This window comes from Mobula hypostoma, chromosome 10 (assembly GCF_963921235.1).
Source record: "Mobula hypostoma chromosome 10, sMobHyp1.1, whole genome shotgun sequence".
NCBI classification, from domain to species: domain Eukaryota; kingdom Metazoa; phylum Chordata; class Chondrichthyes; order Myliobatiformes; family Myliobatidae; genus Mobula; species Mobula hypostoma.
Genome location: NC_086106.1, coordinates 107,291,347 through 107,308,927, shown reverse-complemented (window position 1 = coordinate 107,308,927; position 17,581 = coordinate 107,291,347). Strand labels below are relative to the sequence as shown.

The 17,581-nt window shown below is 46.1% G+C and overlaps 1 protein-coding gene across 3 annotated transcripts in view; it reads right to left on the bottom strand.

Moving 5' to 3' along the window:
* Nucleotides 1-1,082: 1,082 nt before the first annotated feature.
* Nucleotides 1,083-17,581, bottom strand: part of LOC134353101 (calpain-5-like) — a 190,757-nt gene continuing 174,258 nt past the window's right edge. For all 3 annotated transcript variants that reach the window (XM_063061001.1, XM_063061002.1, XM_063061003.1), the window contains 2 exons: nt 14,080-14,216; nt 1,083-8,244 (listed from right to left, as the gene is read on the bottom strand). In XM_063061001.1, the coding sequence (XP_062917071.1) occupies nt 8,065-8,244; nt 14,080-14,216 (317 nt within the window). In that variant the 3' untranslated portion in view covers nt 1,083-8,064. The remainder of the gene's footprint in view (nt 8,245-14,079; nt 14,217-17,581) is intronic.

The window sequence follows — 17,581 nt, the reverse complement described above, 5'->3', positions numbered from 1 at the left end:
GAGCATCTGATGGTCTTATAATGGACAGTCAGAATGGCATTGTGTGAAGCAGGTCATTTCTTACTAACCTGATTGTTTATTTTTCTGAAGAGGTAACGAGGGTAATTAATGAGGGTAGAGCAGTGGATGTTGACTGTGGATTTTGGGTAAGACATTCAACATGCTCCCTTGTGGTAGGCTCATCCAGAAGTCAAAGATGCTTGGTGACTTGTCTGTTTGGATTCAGAATTAGCTTGCTCATAGAAGACTTGGGGTAGTGGTTGACGGAAATCACTGCTATCACATGCCCATGACTAGTAGTGTTCTGTAAGGATCCATACTGGAGCCTCTGCAGTTTGTGTTATGTACAAGTGACTTGGATGAAAACATGGATGGGTGGGTAAGATTGCAGATGACACAAAGATTGATGATGTTGTGGATAGTGTAGTAGATTGCCAAGGGACACTGCGGGATACAGATCAGTTGCCAATATGGACGGAGAAAAGGCAGATGGAGCTTAATTTGGATAAGTGTGACGTGATGCACTTTGGAAGATCAAATGTAAAGGGAAAGCGCACGGTTAATAGCAGGACCTTGAACAGCATTGACCCACAAAGGGTCCAAGCCCTTGCCTCGGTGAAAGTGGCTGCACAATTTGATAGGGTGACGAAGGCTCATGGCGTGATTTCCTTTAATAGTTGAGGCACTGAGTTCAAGGATCAGGATGAAGCAGCTCTGCTTAGGTTGCATTGGAATCTGTTAATTTTAGCTTAACATTGCCGACAGATAAGGAATAAAAAATTCTGTCCCTTAGTCGCCTTTGAATTCAACTTGAAAATGAATAAAATTAGAAATTATATGCATATTGGCAGTTAGCCAGCTGAGATCTAGCCAATGAGAGTTATAACCACATGTGATATTTTCTTCGTTTTAGAACCCTGTAACATAAAGGGATTCCATGTGCTTTATTGTTTTTGTTACACAACCACAATAATTTGTCATGTCTCTTCAAAGGTGCCTTCATTCGACGAAAATACTTATTTCAGATTTTCAACAAAAGTTGTCATTTATACACAATCAATTTTGGAAAAGTTACTGTTTATTGAAAACAAAATATTGAATAAATTGCAACAATTGCAGAGGTTGAAAGAATTTATTCTTTTAGACTCATTATCTGTATCACACCTTCTGATCCTTGCCTCAGCCGTTTTCCATCCTATTTATTGGTGTTGATATTCTGGTTGACGACTTCAGAAAAAGATCTCCAGCAAGTATTCTGTTCACAATATGTAACAATATTGAATTTAACTCATTACCTCCTACTATAGATTGAGTTTTGAAACGCAGGCTTAGCAACGTCTGCATGCTAATTGAGCTATCTTCAATTTTTAAAGCCTTGCTATTTCACCCATTCTCCCTAACATAAAATCTATACTGTAAAACTGTTCCATTTTCATTGGCTATTAGGAATGTTTAGGCTTGGGGGCCCTTTTCAATTATGAACTTGATGGGAATTTGCACTGTGTCTAGGCTTGAATATGCTCTGCGATTATGAACTTGATGGACACTTTATGCATCTAACAAAGTGGCCACTGAATGGGGGTTCATGTTGCTGTAGTCTATCCACTTCAACATTTGACATGTTGTGCATTGGGAGATGCTCTTCTACACAGCACCGTTGTAACACATGGTTATTTGAGTTGCTGTCAGCTTGATCCAGTCTGGCCATTCTCCTCAGATCTTTCATTAACAAGGCATTTTCACCCACAGAACTGCCATTTACTGAATGTGTTTTTTTAGTTTTTCCTCACCATTCCCTGTAAATGGTTGTGCATGAAAATCCAAGGAGATCAGCAGTTTCTGAGCAGTTCAAACCACGCTGCCTGGCACCAACAATTATTCCATGGTCAAAGTTGCTTAGAACACATTTCTTCCTCATTCTGAACACCTGAACCTCTTGACCATGTCTGCGTGCTTTTATGCATTGGGTTACTGCCACATGATTGCCAGAGTAGATATTTGCATTAACGAGCAGGTATACCCACTAAAGTTGCCACTTAGTATAGATCAATGTTGTCACATCAATATTTAGTACATCTTTACTGTTCACCACTCTAATGCATGTCAATATTGATTATTGAATATGATCTTAATAAAAATATTTACATTGCTAATTAATAAGTACAAACTTTTTATAAGTCATGTGGCCCGTGAGTATAGGAAATAAAGAATTGTCTATATCATAAGCTTAAATTTAGTTGTATCTTACTGTATTTTAATTCTGCAGTGAATGTTATTTTTATGCATCATTTTAAAAATTCTATCTTAAATATTTTCATTTATGAATTAATGCCTTGTAAATAATTTGAGGATAATTGAATTATTTGTTATTTATCAACACTGTGATTTTGTGTTATTAAGCGCAGAGTCCTGGCAGGTAATGATAGTTTCTTGCATCAGTTTACATATTGGCTGTGACTGGATCAATCCATAATTGATTATCACCGACCTTCCTCCAACTGATTACCATTTCCTGCAACTAAAATTCCAGACGGCTGTCAATATTTCCTTTCAAGAGATACCTGGAGTTCACAACATTGTACAATGTCAAACTGACATGAATGAGAGCTACAGGTAAGTTAGAGAATAAGACATTTAAAGAGTCTCATCAAAACTGTTTCTTTCCTCTAACCATCCTGACACCCTACCCTTTTAATTTAACCATCTTTGAACCATTGCTGGTCCAAACCTGAAATGTAGTCATGTCAAAGGTGTATGAATATGCGTAGACAAACTGAAGTGGTGTTCAATGTATTGCACTGAAGAATGGATAACCTTTCCCCATACTAAATTAACATCAGAAATGCATAGCTATTTAGGCTAGATATACGAGAAGAGAAATGGCTAGGTATGCCCTCCTGCTCTGCATTTTGCAATTTCTACATTATTCCGTGTATGTTCTTTAGTCTCTATTCTGACAGCTCCCATTTACTTGTTGACCAAATACCCTTATTTACAGCTTGTTCGCATCACTCTAGTTTTACCTTATCAGGTTAATTGAACCAGGGTTTCCTCTTTGGAAGGAAGGAAAATAAGAGGTGACTTGATAGAAGTGTATAAGATACTAAGAGACATACTGCAGATAGGTTGGACAGCCACTGCTGTTCAGGGTGGAAATGGCTAATACACACTACCAGGGATGGTGGTAGATGCAGGTACATTGGGGAGATTTAAGAGACTTAGATAGGGACATGAATAGAAAAATAATAGAAAGCTATGTCGGAGGGAAGGGTGAGATTGATCTTGGAGTAGGATACAAGGTTGGTACAACATCCTGGGCCGAACGGCCTGTACTGTGCTATATTCTATGTTCTATGTAATATACTAGTGAACTTTGTCTGCACTCTGTCCAGTACAATTGCATTCTCGCTGTAGTGTAGTGACAAGGACAGTGCACAATACGTAATATGCAACCTAACCAGTAAACTTCTCGATCTTTACCCTCTCTATTTCTCTCCATCTTATTACGGCCAAGAACTTCTATTTTAACTTCATCAGTCCACAGGACTTGTTTCCAAAATGCATCAGGCTTGTTTAGATGTTCCTTTGAACCTTTTGAATAGAACTTTTTGGCCACAATGAGCAAAGGTATGTTTGGAGAAAAAAGGGTGCAGAATTTCTTGAAAAGAACACCTCTCCAACTGTTAAGCATGGGGGTGGATCAATCATGCTTTGGGCTTGTGTTGCAGCCACTGGCACGGGGAACATTTACTGGCAGTGGGAAGAATGAATTCAATTAAATACCAGCAAATTCTGGAAGCAAACATCACACCGTCTGTAGAAAAGCCAAAGAAGAAAAGAGGATGGCTTCTACAACAGGATAATGAACCTAAACACACCTCAAAATCCACAATGGACTACCTCAAGAGGCGTAAGCTGAAGGTTTTGCTATGGCCCTCACAGTCCCCTGACCTAAACATCATTGAAAATCTGTGGATAGACTTCAAAAGAGCAGTGCAGGCAAGATGACCCAAGAATCTCACAGAACTAGAAGCCTTTTGCAAGGAAGAATGGGCGAAAATCCCCCAAACAAGAATTGAAAGACTCTTAGCTGGCTACAAAAAGCGTTTACAAACCATGATACTTGCCAAAGGGGGTGTTACTAAGTACTGCCATGCAGAGTGCCCAAACTTTCGCTTTGGGCCCTTTTCCTTTTTTGTTATTTTGAAACTGTACAAGATGGAAATAAAAAAAGTAATCTTGCTTAAAATATTAAAGAAATGTGTCATCTTTAACTTTATGCCTTTTGGAAATCAGTTCATCTTTTACTCACTTAGCTATTCACGGTAACAGAAATTTTGACCAGGGGTGCCCAAACTTTTGCATGCCACTGTATACTTGTTTTTGCATAACTGTTAGACTATTGACCAATAGCTGGGTTAAGACTGGTATTGCCAAAAATGTGAGGATCAACCAGAAATGTCTGGCAGTACAGTGGTGCTGCCACACTTTCTTGGTGACCCAGGTTCGATCTTGACCTTGTGTAGTGAGTGAATGAGAATATTCTTTCTGTTACTTGTGTGGGATTCCTCCCATTACACAAAGACATGCTGGCCAGTTAGTTGGCTGTTGTAAATTGTCCCTAAAGCAGAGGAGAATGAGGAGTGAGCTGAAGGAGACGTGAGATACAACAGGCTGCATAAAAATAAATATGGGAATGTAACCGAGGAAAAACTTTGAAAGCTAGTACAGACTCATTGGGCTGAATGGGATATGAAAACATATTAATCACACCAATATTTGGATGTAGATAATATTGGATGTACCTCTGGAGGAAGCTTGCTTTGGAAGAACTCTTGCACCATGAAGTTGTGAAAAGAGTCGGGTGCTAACTCCTGAAATGTACTACCACCGTAGTTCTCTGCAGCTCGTGCTCCATTTGACAGTACAACCTGCGACCCTAGTAGCAGCTGGAGTTCCCACACAGCACAGGATGTTTTTACCATTCAATGCTCAGTCATTCTAATTTACTGACCAAAATATACCAGCTTTCTGAAGTGCGCATCCTCCAAGGGAGAGCAAATCTGGGGCTAAAGGGGAGGTGAAGAGTGGCAGTGTAAACTGGATTTGTAGCCACAACAATATCAAGGCTATTCCAGGGGTTGGGAGCGTGAGGGAAGTCACACCGACAAGTAGTCAAAGACCTCTCCAGAGGTGCTGAAAATTGTAGTCAGTGGCTCTGGATGAAGAGAAAGGATTTGCTCTACAGCAAAGGAGTCCTAGAGATACCCATTTCCAGTCTTTCAGAGGAGTACAAGTACACCAAAATAGGACTGGAGATGATGTTAACAGAGGCGAGTGATCTATTTGTAGCACAAGCTACCCTCATCCTGGATACTGGGAGGAAATGGACTCCATCAGGAGCAACCGAGCAAGCAAAGGCGACTCTCGAGCACAGGGACATCGTGGGCCGAGTGCAGCGGGGAGGAGCGGTCTTGGCCTTGGGGACAGTACACCAGCCTGGAACAAGGCTGCTCCGTCTCAGAGACGCAGGCTCGTGACGCAGGAGATACGTCGGCAGGAGGAGGCGGTAAGGGGCGCAAAGGCCATCGCTCAGGCAAGGCAAGGGCAATGGATGAGATGGGAGGGAGTGAAGAAAAGAAAGATCTCCTGGAAAGAGCTGTGGGAGATGGGGACGTTCAGAACGAGCTTCACCAACATGGCTGCCTATGACGTCTCCCATGAATCTCAGCCAGTGGTATGGAAAGGACCCCACATGCTCCCTCTGCCCGACTTCAGCAACACTAAAACACATTCTGGTGGGCTGCAAGACCAGCCTTACTCAAGGCCAATACACCTGCCAGCACAACTAGGTGCTATGGTGTCTTGCAGCAGTGCCGGAAAGTCGGCGGATGAGCGTCAACACTCTCCCTCCCCCTTCATCCCACTGGCCATTAACAGCATTTGTCCAGGAAGGTGAGGGTCAAGCCAGACTCGATACATCGAGACCAGACACCGGGCAGCTCGGTGGGGCATGTGATTGGAAGATGGTGGCAAACTTAGGCCAAGGGCTCTGCTTCCCAACTGAAATTGCAGAAGCCAACCTCTGACCAGACCTTGTGCTATGATTGGCCTCACTCCATCTTGTTTACATCATCGAGCTTACAGTGCCCTGGGAGGATGCAGTGGAGGAGGCCTACGAGCGCAAGAAGCTGAGGTATGCTGAGCTTACAGTCAATGTGCAACAACGTGGCTGGAAAGCAAAGGTCCGACCGGTGGAAGTAGGCTGCAGAGGATTTGTAGCCTCATCAACATCAAGGCTACTCCGGGAGCTGGGAGTGCGAGGGAAGACACACTGACAAGCAGTCAAAGACCTCTCCAGAGCTGCTGAAAAGGGTAGTCAGTGGCTCTGGATGAAGAGAAAGGATTCCATCTGGGCCCCCAAGTGAGTGAAAGGCATCTAGGGGGTGAGCCTGGGATGCCGGGATTCAATGCTGAACCCTCCGGAGGTGTCGTGGGCTTGAGGAAACACTGAGGAAAGAGGGCACCCACTTGATAACCCAGAAGATGCCACCAGACACTTGGCCACCCCACAGAGTCTAGGCAGCATGTCTCAGGAGTGCAAATAAGGGGCATTAACATCTAGACCTACATAACATACCTGACAGCAATGCTGTAATGGTCTTGACCCAGCAGAGGAAGCAGCAGCAAATACGGTATCAGGAATTGTGGAACTTGGATCCAGTATGGGACTATAAATTGCAGCATCAGAATTTGACCATTTGGCTCATTGAATCTGCTCCCCCATTCAACCATGGCTAATTTATTTTCTTTCTCAATCCCTTCATCTTTGACATCGGTACTAATTACCTATCAACCTCTGCTTTAAATACTCAATGACTTGGCCTCCATGGCAGTTTGTGGTTATGAATTCAATAGATTCACCACCCTCTGGCTAAATAAATTCCTCTTCATCTTTGTTCTACATGGACATACTTCTGTCCTGAGGCTATGCCCTCTGGTCCTAGACTCTCCCACTATTGAAAACATCCTCTGCACATCCACTCTATCTAGGCCTTCCAATATTTAGTGGATTTTGATGAGATTCTCCCCCTCTCCCCAAACCATTCTTCTAAGCTCCAGTGAGTACAGGCTCAGAGTGATCAAACTCTCCTCATATGTTAACCCTTTCATCCCAGAAACCTTCTCATAAACCTCCCCTGGACCGTCTCCAATGCCAGCACATCCATTCTTAGATAGGAGGCCGAAAACTGCTCTCAATACTCCAGATTTACAGCATTATGATCAGAGATTAAGGGAGCTAGGGCTTTACTCTTTGGAGAGGAGGATGAGAGGAGACATGATGGAGGTGTACAAGATAATAAGAGGAATAGATAGAGTGGATAGCCAGTGCCTCTTCCCCAAGGCACCACTGCTCAATACAAGAGGACATGGCTTTAAGGTAAGGGGTGGGAAGTTCAAGGGGGATATTAGAGGAAAGTTTTTTACCTCAGAGAGTGGTTGGTGTGTGGAATGCACTCCCTGAGTCAGTGGTGGAGGCAGATACACTAGTGAAGTTTAAGAGACTATTAGACAGGTATATGGAAGAATTTAAGGTGGGGGCTTATATGGGAGGCAGGGTTTGAGGGTCGGCACAACATTGTGGGCCGAAGGGCCTGAACTGTGCTGTACTATTCTATGTTCTATTTGGTCTGACCAATGCCTTATAAAGATATGTTGGTAAAGAAAATCTTTTCTATAAATTTAAAGAGAGAAATAAGTCGAGTCATATGTTTCAGCATTTTGCGTAGCATACTGATTATCAGAAATGGGTTAAAAATAGATTTGCAACACAGAACGTGATTGGCTATTGCTATTGGAGATAATAATTAAGAAATTTTTTTCTTAAGTCACATACTTGGAACATTTTTTGTGATGGTTAGAGGGTTGGAGAGGAAGGGAAGTAGGTGTTGACAGGTTCTTTCATAAGCCGTTGTTTAAATCTCTGCACTCTGTTCTGGGAGGAATAAAAAGGATGTGTTTGAAGCACAGCTGCAATGTGGTTATCTTGGCAGCCTTTGCATTTCAGAATGCTGCCAGGTTGTTGCTGCTCTTGACAGTGATGGTGATGCTGCCTGGCGTCTCGCCTTCCTGCTGGCCCTTGTTCTGAAGCTGCAAGGTCTGTTGAGTGATGGGGTTATCTTGGGATCCTTCGAGGGTCACCTCCCCCATTAACTTATCATAAAATCTGTTGCTGTTCCAAATCTGTAAACAAAGAAAAGAGGCTTTGATCTCACCTTGGGCAGAAATGAATTGCATCCCTTCCCTTGCAGTTGTATAAAATTTTTTTTTAAATTTCTTAAAATGTTCATTCTCATTTTCAGATCCCCCCATGATCTTTCACCCTCATTATCTCTGCAATCCTCTCCAACCTTAGCCTTCAAGATGCAAGTAGCCCTTCAGTTCTAGCCATTTGCTATCCTCCTGATCTTAATTGTGGAAAGCCACCCCTTTAGTTGCAAGGTTCTAAATTTGAGGATCTGCCTCCCAAAATGTCTCCACCACTTTCTTCCTTCAGAATATGCCACCTTTGACCAAGGTTCACCTTACTGTTGTACCATGGTGACACCTCCACTAAAGCTGCTGCCTCAAAGCGCCAGAGATCCATTCAATTCTGACCTTGGATGCTGTGTGTTTGGAGTTTCAGTGTTAGACCATAAGACACAGGAGCAGAATTAGGCCATTCAGCCCATCGAGTCTGCTCCGCCATTCCAGTGGATGCTCTCCCTCTCATCACTGGGTTTTCTCCAAGTGCTCCGGTATCTTCCCACATTCTAACAAAAGGTTTGAGTCGGTAGGCTAATTGGCTACCATAGATCGTCCCTGTTGTGTAGGTGAGGAGTAGAATCTTGGGAAGGATTTTTAAAATAAAAGAGGATCAATGTAGCATTAGTGTAAAATGAGTGGTTACTGGTTTGTGTAGCTCAATGGACCGAACAGCCCATTTCCCTGTTGTATTGTAGCGATGTGCTACACACAGAGCTAGAAATAACGACACACAGTCTGTAGGTCGCACTCGAGACTCGGTTATTCAAATTTCGTGGCACTGGCTTTTAAGCAGTTCCCTTCCAGCCCTCGCCGGGCAGAAATGACGTCAGAGGTGCATTACAAAAGTCTCTCCCCACACGCGGGCTATTTTGTGAGCCAGTTCGCTTGTCTAGAAAGTGGGTCACCACATAAACCACCCCCCCCCCGAACCGGCGATACACCCCCAATGTGGATCAGTCTCTGTTTGGACGATTTGCCTCTGCGCCGCGGTGCCTGAACCTCGACCGGCTGCACCAAGTCCACATGGGCTGGTTTGAGTTGGTCTACTGTGAAAACCTCCTCTCTCCCCCGTGTCCAGCACGAACATGGACCCGTTGTTCCTGAACACCTTAATTGGCCCCTCGTAGGGCCGCTGTAGCGGTGCCCGGTGTCCACCCCGTCGTACAAATACAAACTTACAGTTCTGCAGGTCTTTGGGTACGCAGGTCAGGATCTGTCCGTGCTGTGAAGTCGGTATGGGGGCCAGGTTGCTGAGCCCCAGGACTGCTGCGGGTTCTTCCTCTTGCCCCCTTGAGGCTGGTATGAACTCTCCTGGGATGACCAGGGGTGTGCCGTACACCAGCTTGGCCGACGAGGTGTGCAGATCCTCTTTGGACGCCGTGCGGATTCCGAGCAGGACCCAGGGAAGTTCGTCCACCCAGTTAGGCCCTTTCAGGCAGGCCACGAGAACCAATTTTAAATGACGGTGGAAGCGTTCGACTGTGGGTGGTAGGCAGTTGTGTGGTGTAATTGTGTTCCCAACAGGCTGGCCACAGCTGACCACAGGCTGGAGGTGAACTGGGCGCCTCTGTTGGAGGTAATGTGGGCTGGTATCCCGAAGCGTGCTACCCAGTTTGCAATCAGCGCTCGGGCGCAGGAATCAGCGGTGGTGTTGGTGAGCAGGACCGCCTCTGGCCATCTGGTGAACCGGTCTACCATAGTTAGGAGGTATCGCGCTCCTCGCGACACTGGCAGGGGCCCCACGATATCCACATGAATGTGGTCGAACCTCCAGCGGGTGGGTTCGAACTGCTGCAGCGGGGCTTTGGTGTGCCACTGCACCTTGGCTGTTTGGCACTGCATGCACGTTTTGGCCCATTTGCTGACCTGTTTGCGAAGTCCATGCCACACGAACTTGCTGAAGACCATCCGGACGGTTGTCCCCATAGATGGGTGCGCCAAGCCATGTATGGAGTTGAAAACTCACCGCCGCTAGGCTGCCGGGACGATGGGGCGAGGTTGGCCGGTAGCCACGTCACACAGGAGGGTCCTCTCACCTGGGCCTACGAGGAAGTCTTGCTGCTGCAAACCCGAGACTGCGGTCCTGTATCTGGGCATCTCGTTGTCTGCCTGCTGCGCCTCCGCTAGTGCTGCATAGTCTACCCCCGGGACAGGAATGGATCGCTGGTCTGGAGAGTGTGTCCGCCACGACGTGATCCTTTCCCAAGACATGCCGGATGTCCGTCACGTACTCGGAGATGTAAGACAGATGTCGCTGCTGGTGGGTCGACCAGGGATCGGACACCTTCGTGAATGCAAAGGTCAACGGTTTGTGGTCCGTGAACGCAGTGAATCGCCTGCCTTCTAAGAAGTACCTGAAATGCCAGATTGCCAGATATAGTGCCAACAGCTCCCGGTTGAAGGCACTGTATTTGAGTTCGGATGGCCGTAGGTGCCTGCTGAAGAATGCCAGGGGTTGCCAGCGCCCCTCAATGAGTTGTTCCAGCACCCCACCAACTGTTGTGTTGGATGTGTCCACTGTGAGGATGGTTGGAACATCCGTTCTAGGGTGCACCAGCATCACGGCGTCTGCCAAGGCTTCCTTAGCTTTAACGAAAGCGGCCGCGGTCTCTTCGTCCCAAGTAATGTCCTTGCCTTTACCGGACATCAGGCTGAACAAAGGGCGCATGATACGGGCTGCTGAGGGGAGGAAGCGGTGGTAGAAGTTCACCATACCGACGAACTCCTGCAGGTCTTTGACTGTGTTGGGCCGGGCGAAGTGGCAGATCACGCCTACCCTGGCGGGCAGAGGTGGTGCCCCGTCTTTGGTAATCCTGTGGCCCAGGAAGTCGATGGTGTCGAGTCCGAACTGGCATTTGGCTGGGTTGATCGTGAGGCCGAAATCACTCAGGCGGGAGTAGAGCTGGCGGAGGTGGGACAGATGCTCCTGACGACTACTGCTGGCTATGAGGGTGTCGTCCAAATAGATGAATGCAAAGTCCAGGTCGCGTCCCACCGCATCCATTAGCCACTGGAACGTCTGTGCTGCATTCTTCAGGCCGAATGGCATTCGGAGGAATTCGAACAGGCCGAACGGGGTGATGAGTGCTGTTTTGGGGATGTCTTCAGGGTGTACTGGGATTTGATGGTATCCCCGGACGAGGTCTACTTTGGAAAAGATGCTTGCCCCATGCAGGTTTGCTGCAAAGTCCTGTATGTGCGGCACGGGGTAGCGGTCTGGAGTTGTAGCCCTGTTCAGTCTGTGGTAGTTGCCGCATGGTCTCCAGCCCCCGGCTGCTTTGGGCACCATGTGCAGGGGGGAGGCCCATGGGCTGTCGGACCGCCGTACGATCCCCAATTCCTCCATCATCTTGAACTCCTCCTTTGTCAGACGGAGCTTGTCCGGGGGGAGCCTTCGTGCGCGGGCATGGAGGGGTGGTCCCTGGGTTGGAATGTGGTGCTGTACTCCATGTCTGGGCATGGCTGCCGTGAACTGCAGTGCCAGAACCGATGGAAAGTCCGCCAGGATTCTGGTGAATTTGTTGTCCGTCAGCGTGATAGAGTCCAGGTGTGGGACCGGCGTCTTGGATGTCTGGAAAGTCTTGGCATGAACCAGTCTTTTCCCTTGCAAGTCAACCAGCAGGCTATGGGCCCGCAAGAAGTCTGCCCCCAGGAGTGGTTGGGCCACGGCGGCCAGTGTGAAGTCCCACGTGAACCGGCTGGCGCCGAACTGCAGCTGCACTGTGCGGGTGTCGTAGGTCCGTATCATGCTGCCATTTGCAGCCCTCAGGGTGGGTCCCATCTCCCTGTTGCGGGTGTCATACCCCGTCGGGGGTAAGACGCTGATCTCCGCTCCGGTGTCCACCAAGAAGCAGCGTCCTGACTGTTTGTCCCAGACGTACAAGAGGCTGTCCTGGTGCCCAGCTACCATAGCCATTAGCGGCCGCTGGCCTTGGCGTTTGCTGGGAACTTGCAGGGCGGGCGACAACGGCGGGCTTTTGTGCCCCACTGCTGGTGGTAGAAACACCACTGTTCTTTGGCCTCCTCACTCCTTCCTCTGGGTTGTGTGCGCTCCGTTGCCAGGCCTGGTCTGGCCTGCTGTTGGGCGTGTGGCTTGGTAATCTGTCCGACGGACACCCTGCTCTCCCTCTTGGCTTTCCACAGCACATTGGACCAGGCCACCACCTTCCGGGGGTCGCTGAAATCTGCGTCGGCCAGCAGCAGATGTATGTCCTCGGGTAGTTGTTCTAGGAACGCCTGCTCAAACAAGAGGCAGGGCTTATGTTCTTCAGCCAGGGCCAGCATCTCATTCATTAGTGCTGACGGCGGCCTGTCTCCCAAACCGTCCAGGTGCAGCAAGCAGGCACCTTGCTCACGCTGTGAGAGGCCAAAGGTCCCTATGAGCAGCGCTTTGAATGCTGCATATTTGCCTCCTTCGGGGGGTGACTGTATGAAATCCCCAACCCGTGCGGCTGTCTCCTGGTCAAGAGAGTTCACCACGTAAAAGTAACGCGTGGAATCAGAAGATATCTGCCGAATCTGGAACTGGGCTTCTGCTTGGTCAAACCACACGCGTGGTCGCAGCGTCCAGAAAGTTGGCAGTTTTTGTGAAACTGCGTAAACAGATGAAGAGTTGATCATCTTTGGTCCAAATCCCGTTTGGACTGTCGGGGTCACCAGTGTAGTGATGTGCTACACACAGAGCTAGAAATAACGACACGCAGTCTGTAAGTCGCACTTGAGACTCGTTTATTCAAACTTCACGGCACTGGCTTTTAAGCAGTTCCCTTTCAGCCCTCGCCGGGCGGAAATGACATCAGAGGTGTATTACAAAAGTCTCTCCCCGCGTGAGGGCTATTTTGTGAGCCGGTTTGCTTGTTTAACAAGTGGGTTGCCACAGTATCACTCTATGACACTCTCTCCAATGCTGTCTGTTATTGCACCTGTCGAACACTTTGATGTACTATCACTTGTTCGTTATGTTGCCATGTCTTATGATATGGGTGCTCATGGTCTTTCCATGACCTTTATTGTTCTCAGCAATTATTTCTTCAGAAGTGGTTTGCCATTGTTATCTTCTGGGCAGTGTCTTAACAAGATGGGTGACTCCAGCCATTATCAATACTTCTCAGAGACTGTCTGCCTGGTGTCAGTGGTTGCATAACCAGGACTTCTGATATACCCCACCTGCTCCCATAGTTTCATAGGAGCCTGATTGGGCGGGGTGGGGGGGCTGGGGGAGCTAAGCAGCTGCTACACTTTGCCCAAGGGTGACCTGCAAGCTAGCGCAGGAAAAGACCGCCTTACACCTCCTTTGGTAGAGACATATCTCCATCCTGCCACCCAAGATGTGGCAAATAAATGAATATTAATATTGTTACATGTTCCAAATAAGGTTACCTTCCTGAAGCATTAGCTCTGTTCCTTTCTCCAGAGTTGCTAAATAAATTGCAGTGCTTCCCCCAGAATTTTCTGTACAGATTAATGATTGTGTAATAAAGAAGATCTGATTTCTTTCCATGCAACATTAATTAATTTCACCCCAGGAAGAAAGAGCAGGCAAAATGAAGTGTTTGTTACAATTGATTTCAGTGATATAGATTAGTCAAGGTTCATACTTTTGGTTAAATGAGCAATATTGTAACAGCAGCAAATGATGTGATCATGTTATTTCTTCATATTCAATACAGTTTTTTTGGGTCTAGCACAGTATGCCAACTCAGACAATACCAGAAATCCTTTTCCCATTTTGCAGTCCAGCCATTGATTCCCAGTAGTGAAAATATGCCTTACCTGAATGATGATTGGAAGGGTAGGGCTCTTCCTGTAAAATATTACGCTGGAGTCAAATTGTGGATTCAGCGTGTTTTCAAAGACAGCAGTACGTACGCTGCGAAATTCACATTTAATTACTGCGTATGGGTTTGCTCCTGGAATACACAAAGAAAGGAATTCAATTTAGTTTTACATTCTTTTCGTAAATTATGTTTGCTACTTAATATTGAATAATGTTACAAAGATGAAGACGTAAAGAAAAAAATCTTTGCCCTGGACTCATAAATCTAATTGATTTTGAATGCTGCTTTGTAAATCTTGTTTCAAGGTTACTTGCTACTTGATCATGAAAGAGTCCTAATATCAGTGATAATAAGTTGTAGCAGAATTAATTTTGCTACTTGCATTTATTTCACTATAAAACTGACTGCAATGTGGAGACTATAAACACAAGAGATCCTGCAGATGCTGGAAATATTGAGCGACACACAAAATGGTGGAGGAACTCAGCAAGTCAGGCAGCATCCATGGAGGGGAATAAACAGTTGATGTTTTAGGCTGAGACTCTTCATCAGGACTGGAAGGGAAGGGGACAGGTGTCAGGATAAGAAGGTGGAGGAGTACAAGCTGAAAAGTGATAGGTGAGATGGTGGGTTGGTGAGGGAGTGGGGATGATGCAAGAAGCTGGAGGCGCTAGGTGGAAAGAGGTAGAGGGCTGCAAAAAGGAATCTGAAAGGAGAAGACAGTGGACCATGAAATAAAGGGAAAGAAAGGGGGCACCAGAGGAAGGTGATGGGCAGTTGAGATGAAGAGAAGGGGTGAGAGGGTAGTCAGAATGGGGAATTGAAAAGAGACGAAGGGAATGGGGCTACATCTCAGTAGGAGTTTAAGGAGATTTGTCATGATACCAAAGGTACTCAAATTTCTACAGCTGTACCATGGAGAGCATTCTAGCTAGTTCTCTGGAATGGAGGGGCCGCTACACAGGATCAGAAAGAGCTGCAGAAAGCGATAAACTCAGCCAGCTCTATCATGGGCACTGGCCTCTTCAACACTGAGGACTTCTTCAAAAGGCAATGCCTCAAAAAGGCAGCATCCATCAATAAGGACACCCATCACCCTGGTCTGAGTTGCACTGGTTTTGCAACACAGAAAGAGGTAATTTGGCACACCTAATCTTATACTGGTTTCAAATGGAATACACCATCAGTCCATTTTTCTGTTTCCTGAGTTCCATGAGAGGAAACTGGACCCAGCAGAAACCCTCGCAACATGGACCCCAATACCTACAGCACCTAGGGTCAGGATCGGACCCCCACAACACGGGCCCCAATACCTGTAGCACCTAGGGTCAGAATTGGACCCTCGCAGCATGGACCCCAATACCTGTAGCACCTAGGGTCAGGATCGGACCCTCGCAACATGGACCCCAATACCTATAGCACCTAGGGTCAGGATTGGAGCAGGGTTCTTGATTTGACACTGTGAAGCAATAGACCAAACTGCTGTACCATTGTGCTATAATTTCAGAGTATATTCAGAGAAATGCATTTAACTTACCAAAAAGGGACGTAGCATAATTTTCCCATGTCTATAAACCTCTCAAATTTGATAGGGTGATTAGTCATGGGATTGAGTTCAGAAGCTGGGAGGTAATGTTGTAGCTCTTAAAAAAAAAACCTGATTAAACCACACAGATCATTGTGCTCAGTTCTGGTCACTTCACTGATGTAGAGTCATTAGAGAGGATGCAGAGAGATTTAGAGAGCATGTCTTTTGAAGATATAAGGATGGGTTGAACGAATGAACTGGTGCTTTTCTCTTTGTCATGAAGGAAGATGAGAGGTGACTTGACAGAGGTGTACAAGATGATAAGAGGCATAGATCAAGTGGATAACCAGGGACCTTTTCCCAGGGTGAAAATGGATAATACCAGGGGGCATAATTTTAAGGTGATTGGAGGAAAGTATGGGGGGGGGTGATGTCAATAGTAGTTCTTTAGATAGAGAGCAGTGAGTGCATGGATCACCCTGCCTGGGTTGGTGGTAGAAGCAGATACCTTAGGGGCAATTAAGAAACTTGTAGATACACATTATAGGAAAATGGAGGGCTATGTGGGTGGGAAGGGTTAGACTAATCTTCGAGTAGGTTAAAAGGTGGGCACAGCATTGTGGGCCAAAAGGATTGTACTGTGGTGTAATGTTCTACGTCATGCAGGATGCCGTGAAAATGAGTTGATGGTACATTTTTCAGATGTTTGATTTGTCCATTTCTAATTTGTATAATAGTTAGAACAATTATTAAGATGAGATTGATTTAAAAATCAGCATGCTCATCAAATATCCTTTCAGACCTGAGAAGTTTGTGAATGGAAAAGTGCAGAATTACATCACTCTAGTTCCTATAGTTGAACTTATTTCTTACTGGCCCTGATGATATCAGATAGCTAGATGCCAATGGTTATCAATGGGAACAAATGCTGGGATAAAATCCAAGAGAATATTTTCCATTGTTAACATGAAGTCACTAGTGATATTTTCTACTAATCACGTCAGTATTAGAAATGTCTCTGTTTCAGACACTTGGGTGTTTGCAGTTTACCAAAGGTAAATACATACTGTCAAAACAGAATGACAATCCAATCTACAAAGAGCACACCCAGCTGTATGCATTAAAATTCTTTCAGAGAGCCAATAATTTTATGTATGTCAACCAGTAAGAGATTTTGTTCTATCAGCCTACCCCCACCAACTGGGTAAAGATTGTTTAGTAGGGACAGAGATGTAAGAATAACCAGAGACAATTCAAAATTTTTTTATAAAGGTATTGGTTTTCTATAATATCAAGTGGCAGAATGGTGCATGGAGTTACTGCTACTGTTGTGCAGATCTAGCAAACCAAGTTTGGTCCAGACCTCCAACTGCTATCTCAATTTTCTTAGCGGGAGACCACTGTCGGTATGGATTGGTAATATCTCCTCCTTGATGACAATCAACACAGGGGCACCTCAAGGATGTGTGTTTGGTGCACTGCTCTACTTTCCCGGCACTCATGATTGTGTGGCTATGCACAGCTCATACACCTTTTATAAATTCAGAAGGCACCACTGCTGATGGTAAAATTTCAGATGGGGATGAGGTGGTGTACATGAGTGAGATAGATCAGCTGGCTGAGTGGTGTTGTACAACAACCTCACACTCAATGTCAGCAAAACCAAGGAACTAAATGTGGACTTCAAAGGGAAGGCGGGATAAAACACACCAGTCCTCACTGAGGTGTCAGCGATGGAACTGGTGAGCAGCTTTGAATTCCTCAGTGTCAAGACCTCAGAGAGGATCTATCCTGGGTCCAGCACATTGATGTAATCACAAAGAAGGCATGCCAGCGACTGTACTTTGTTGGAGATTGGACTCACTTTACACCACACACTGTCGGAGCAGTGCTGCCAGGATAATCAAGGACATGACCCACCCAGCCAACACACTTTTCGTCCCTCTTCCCTCCAGGAGAAGGCTCAGGA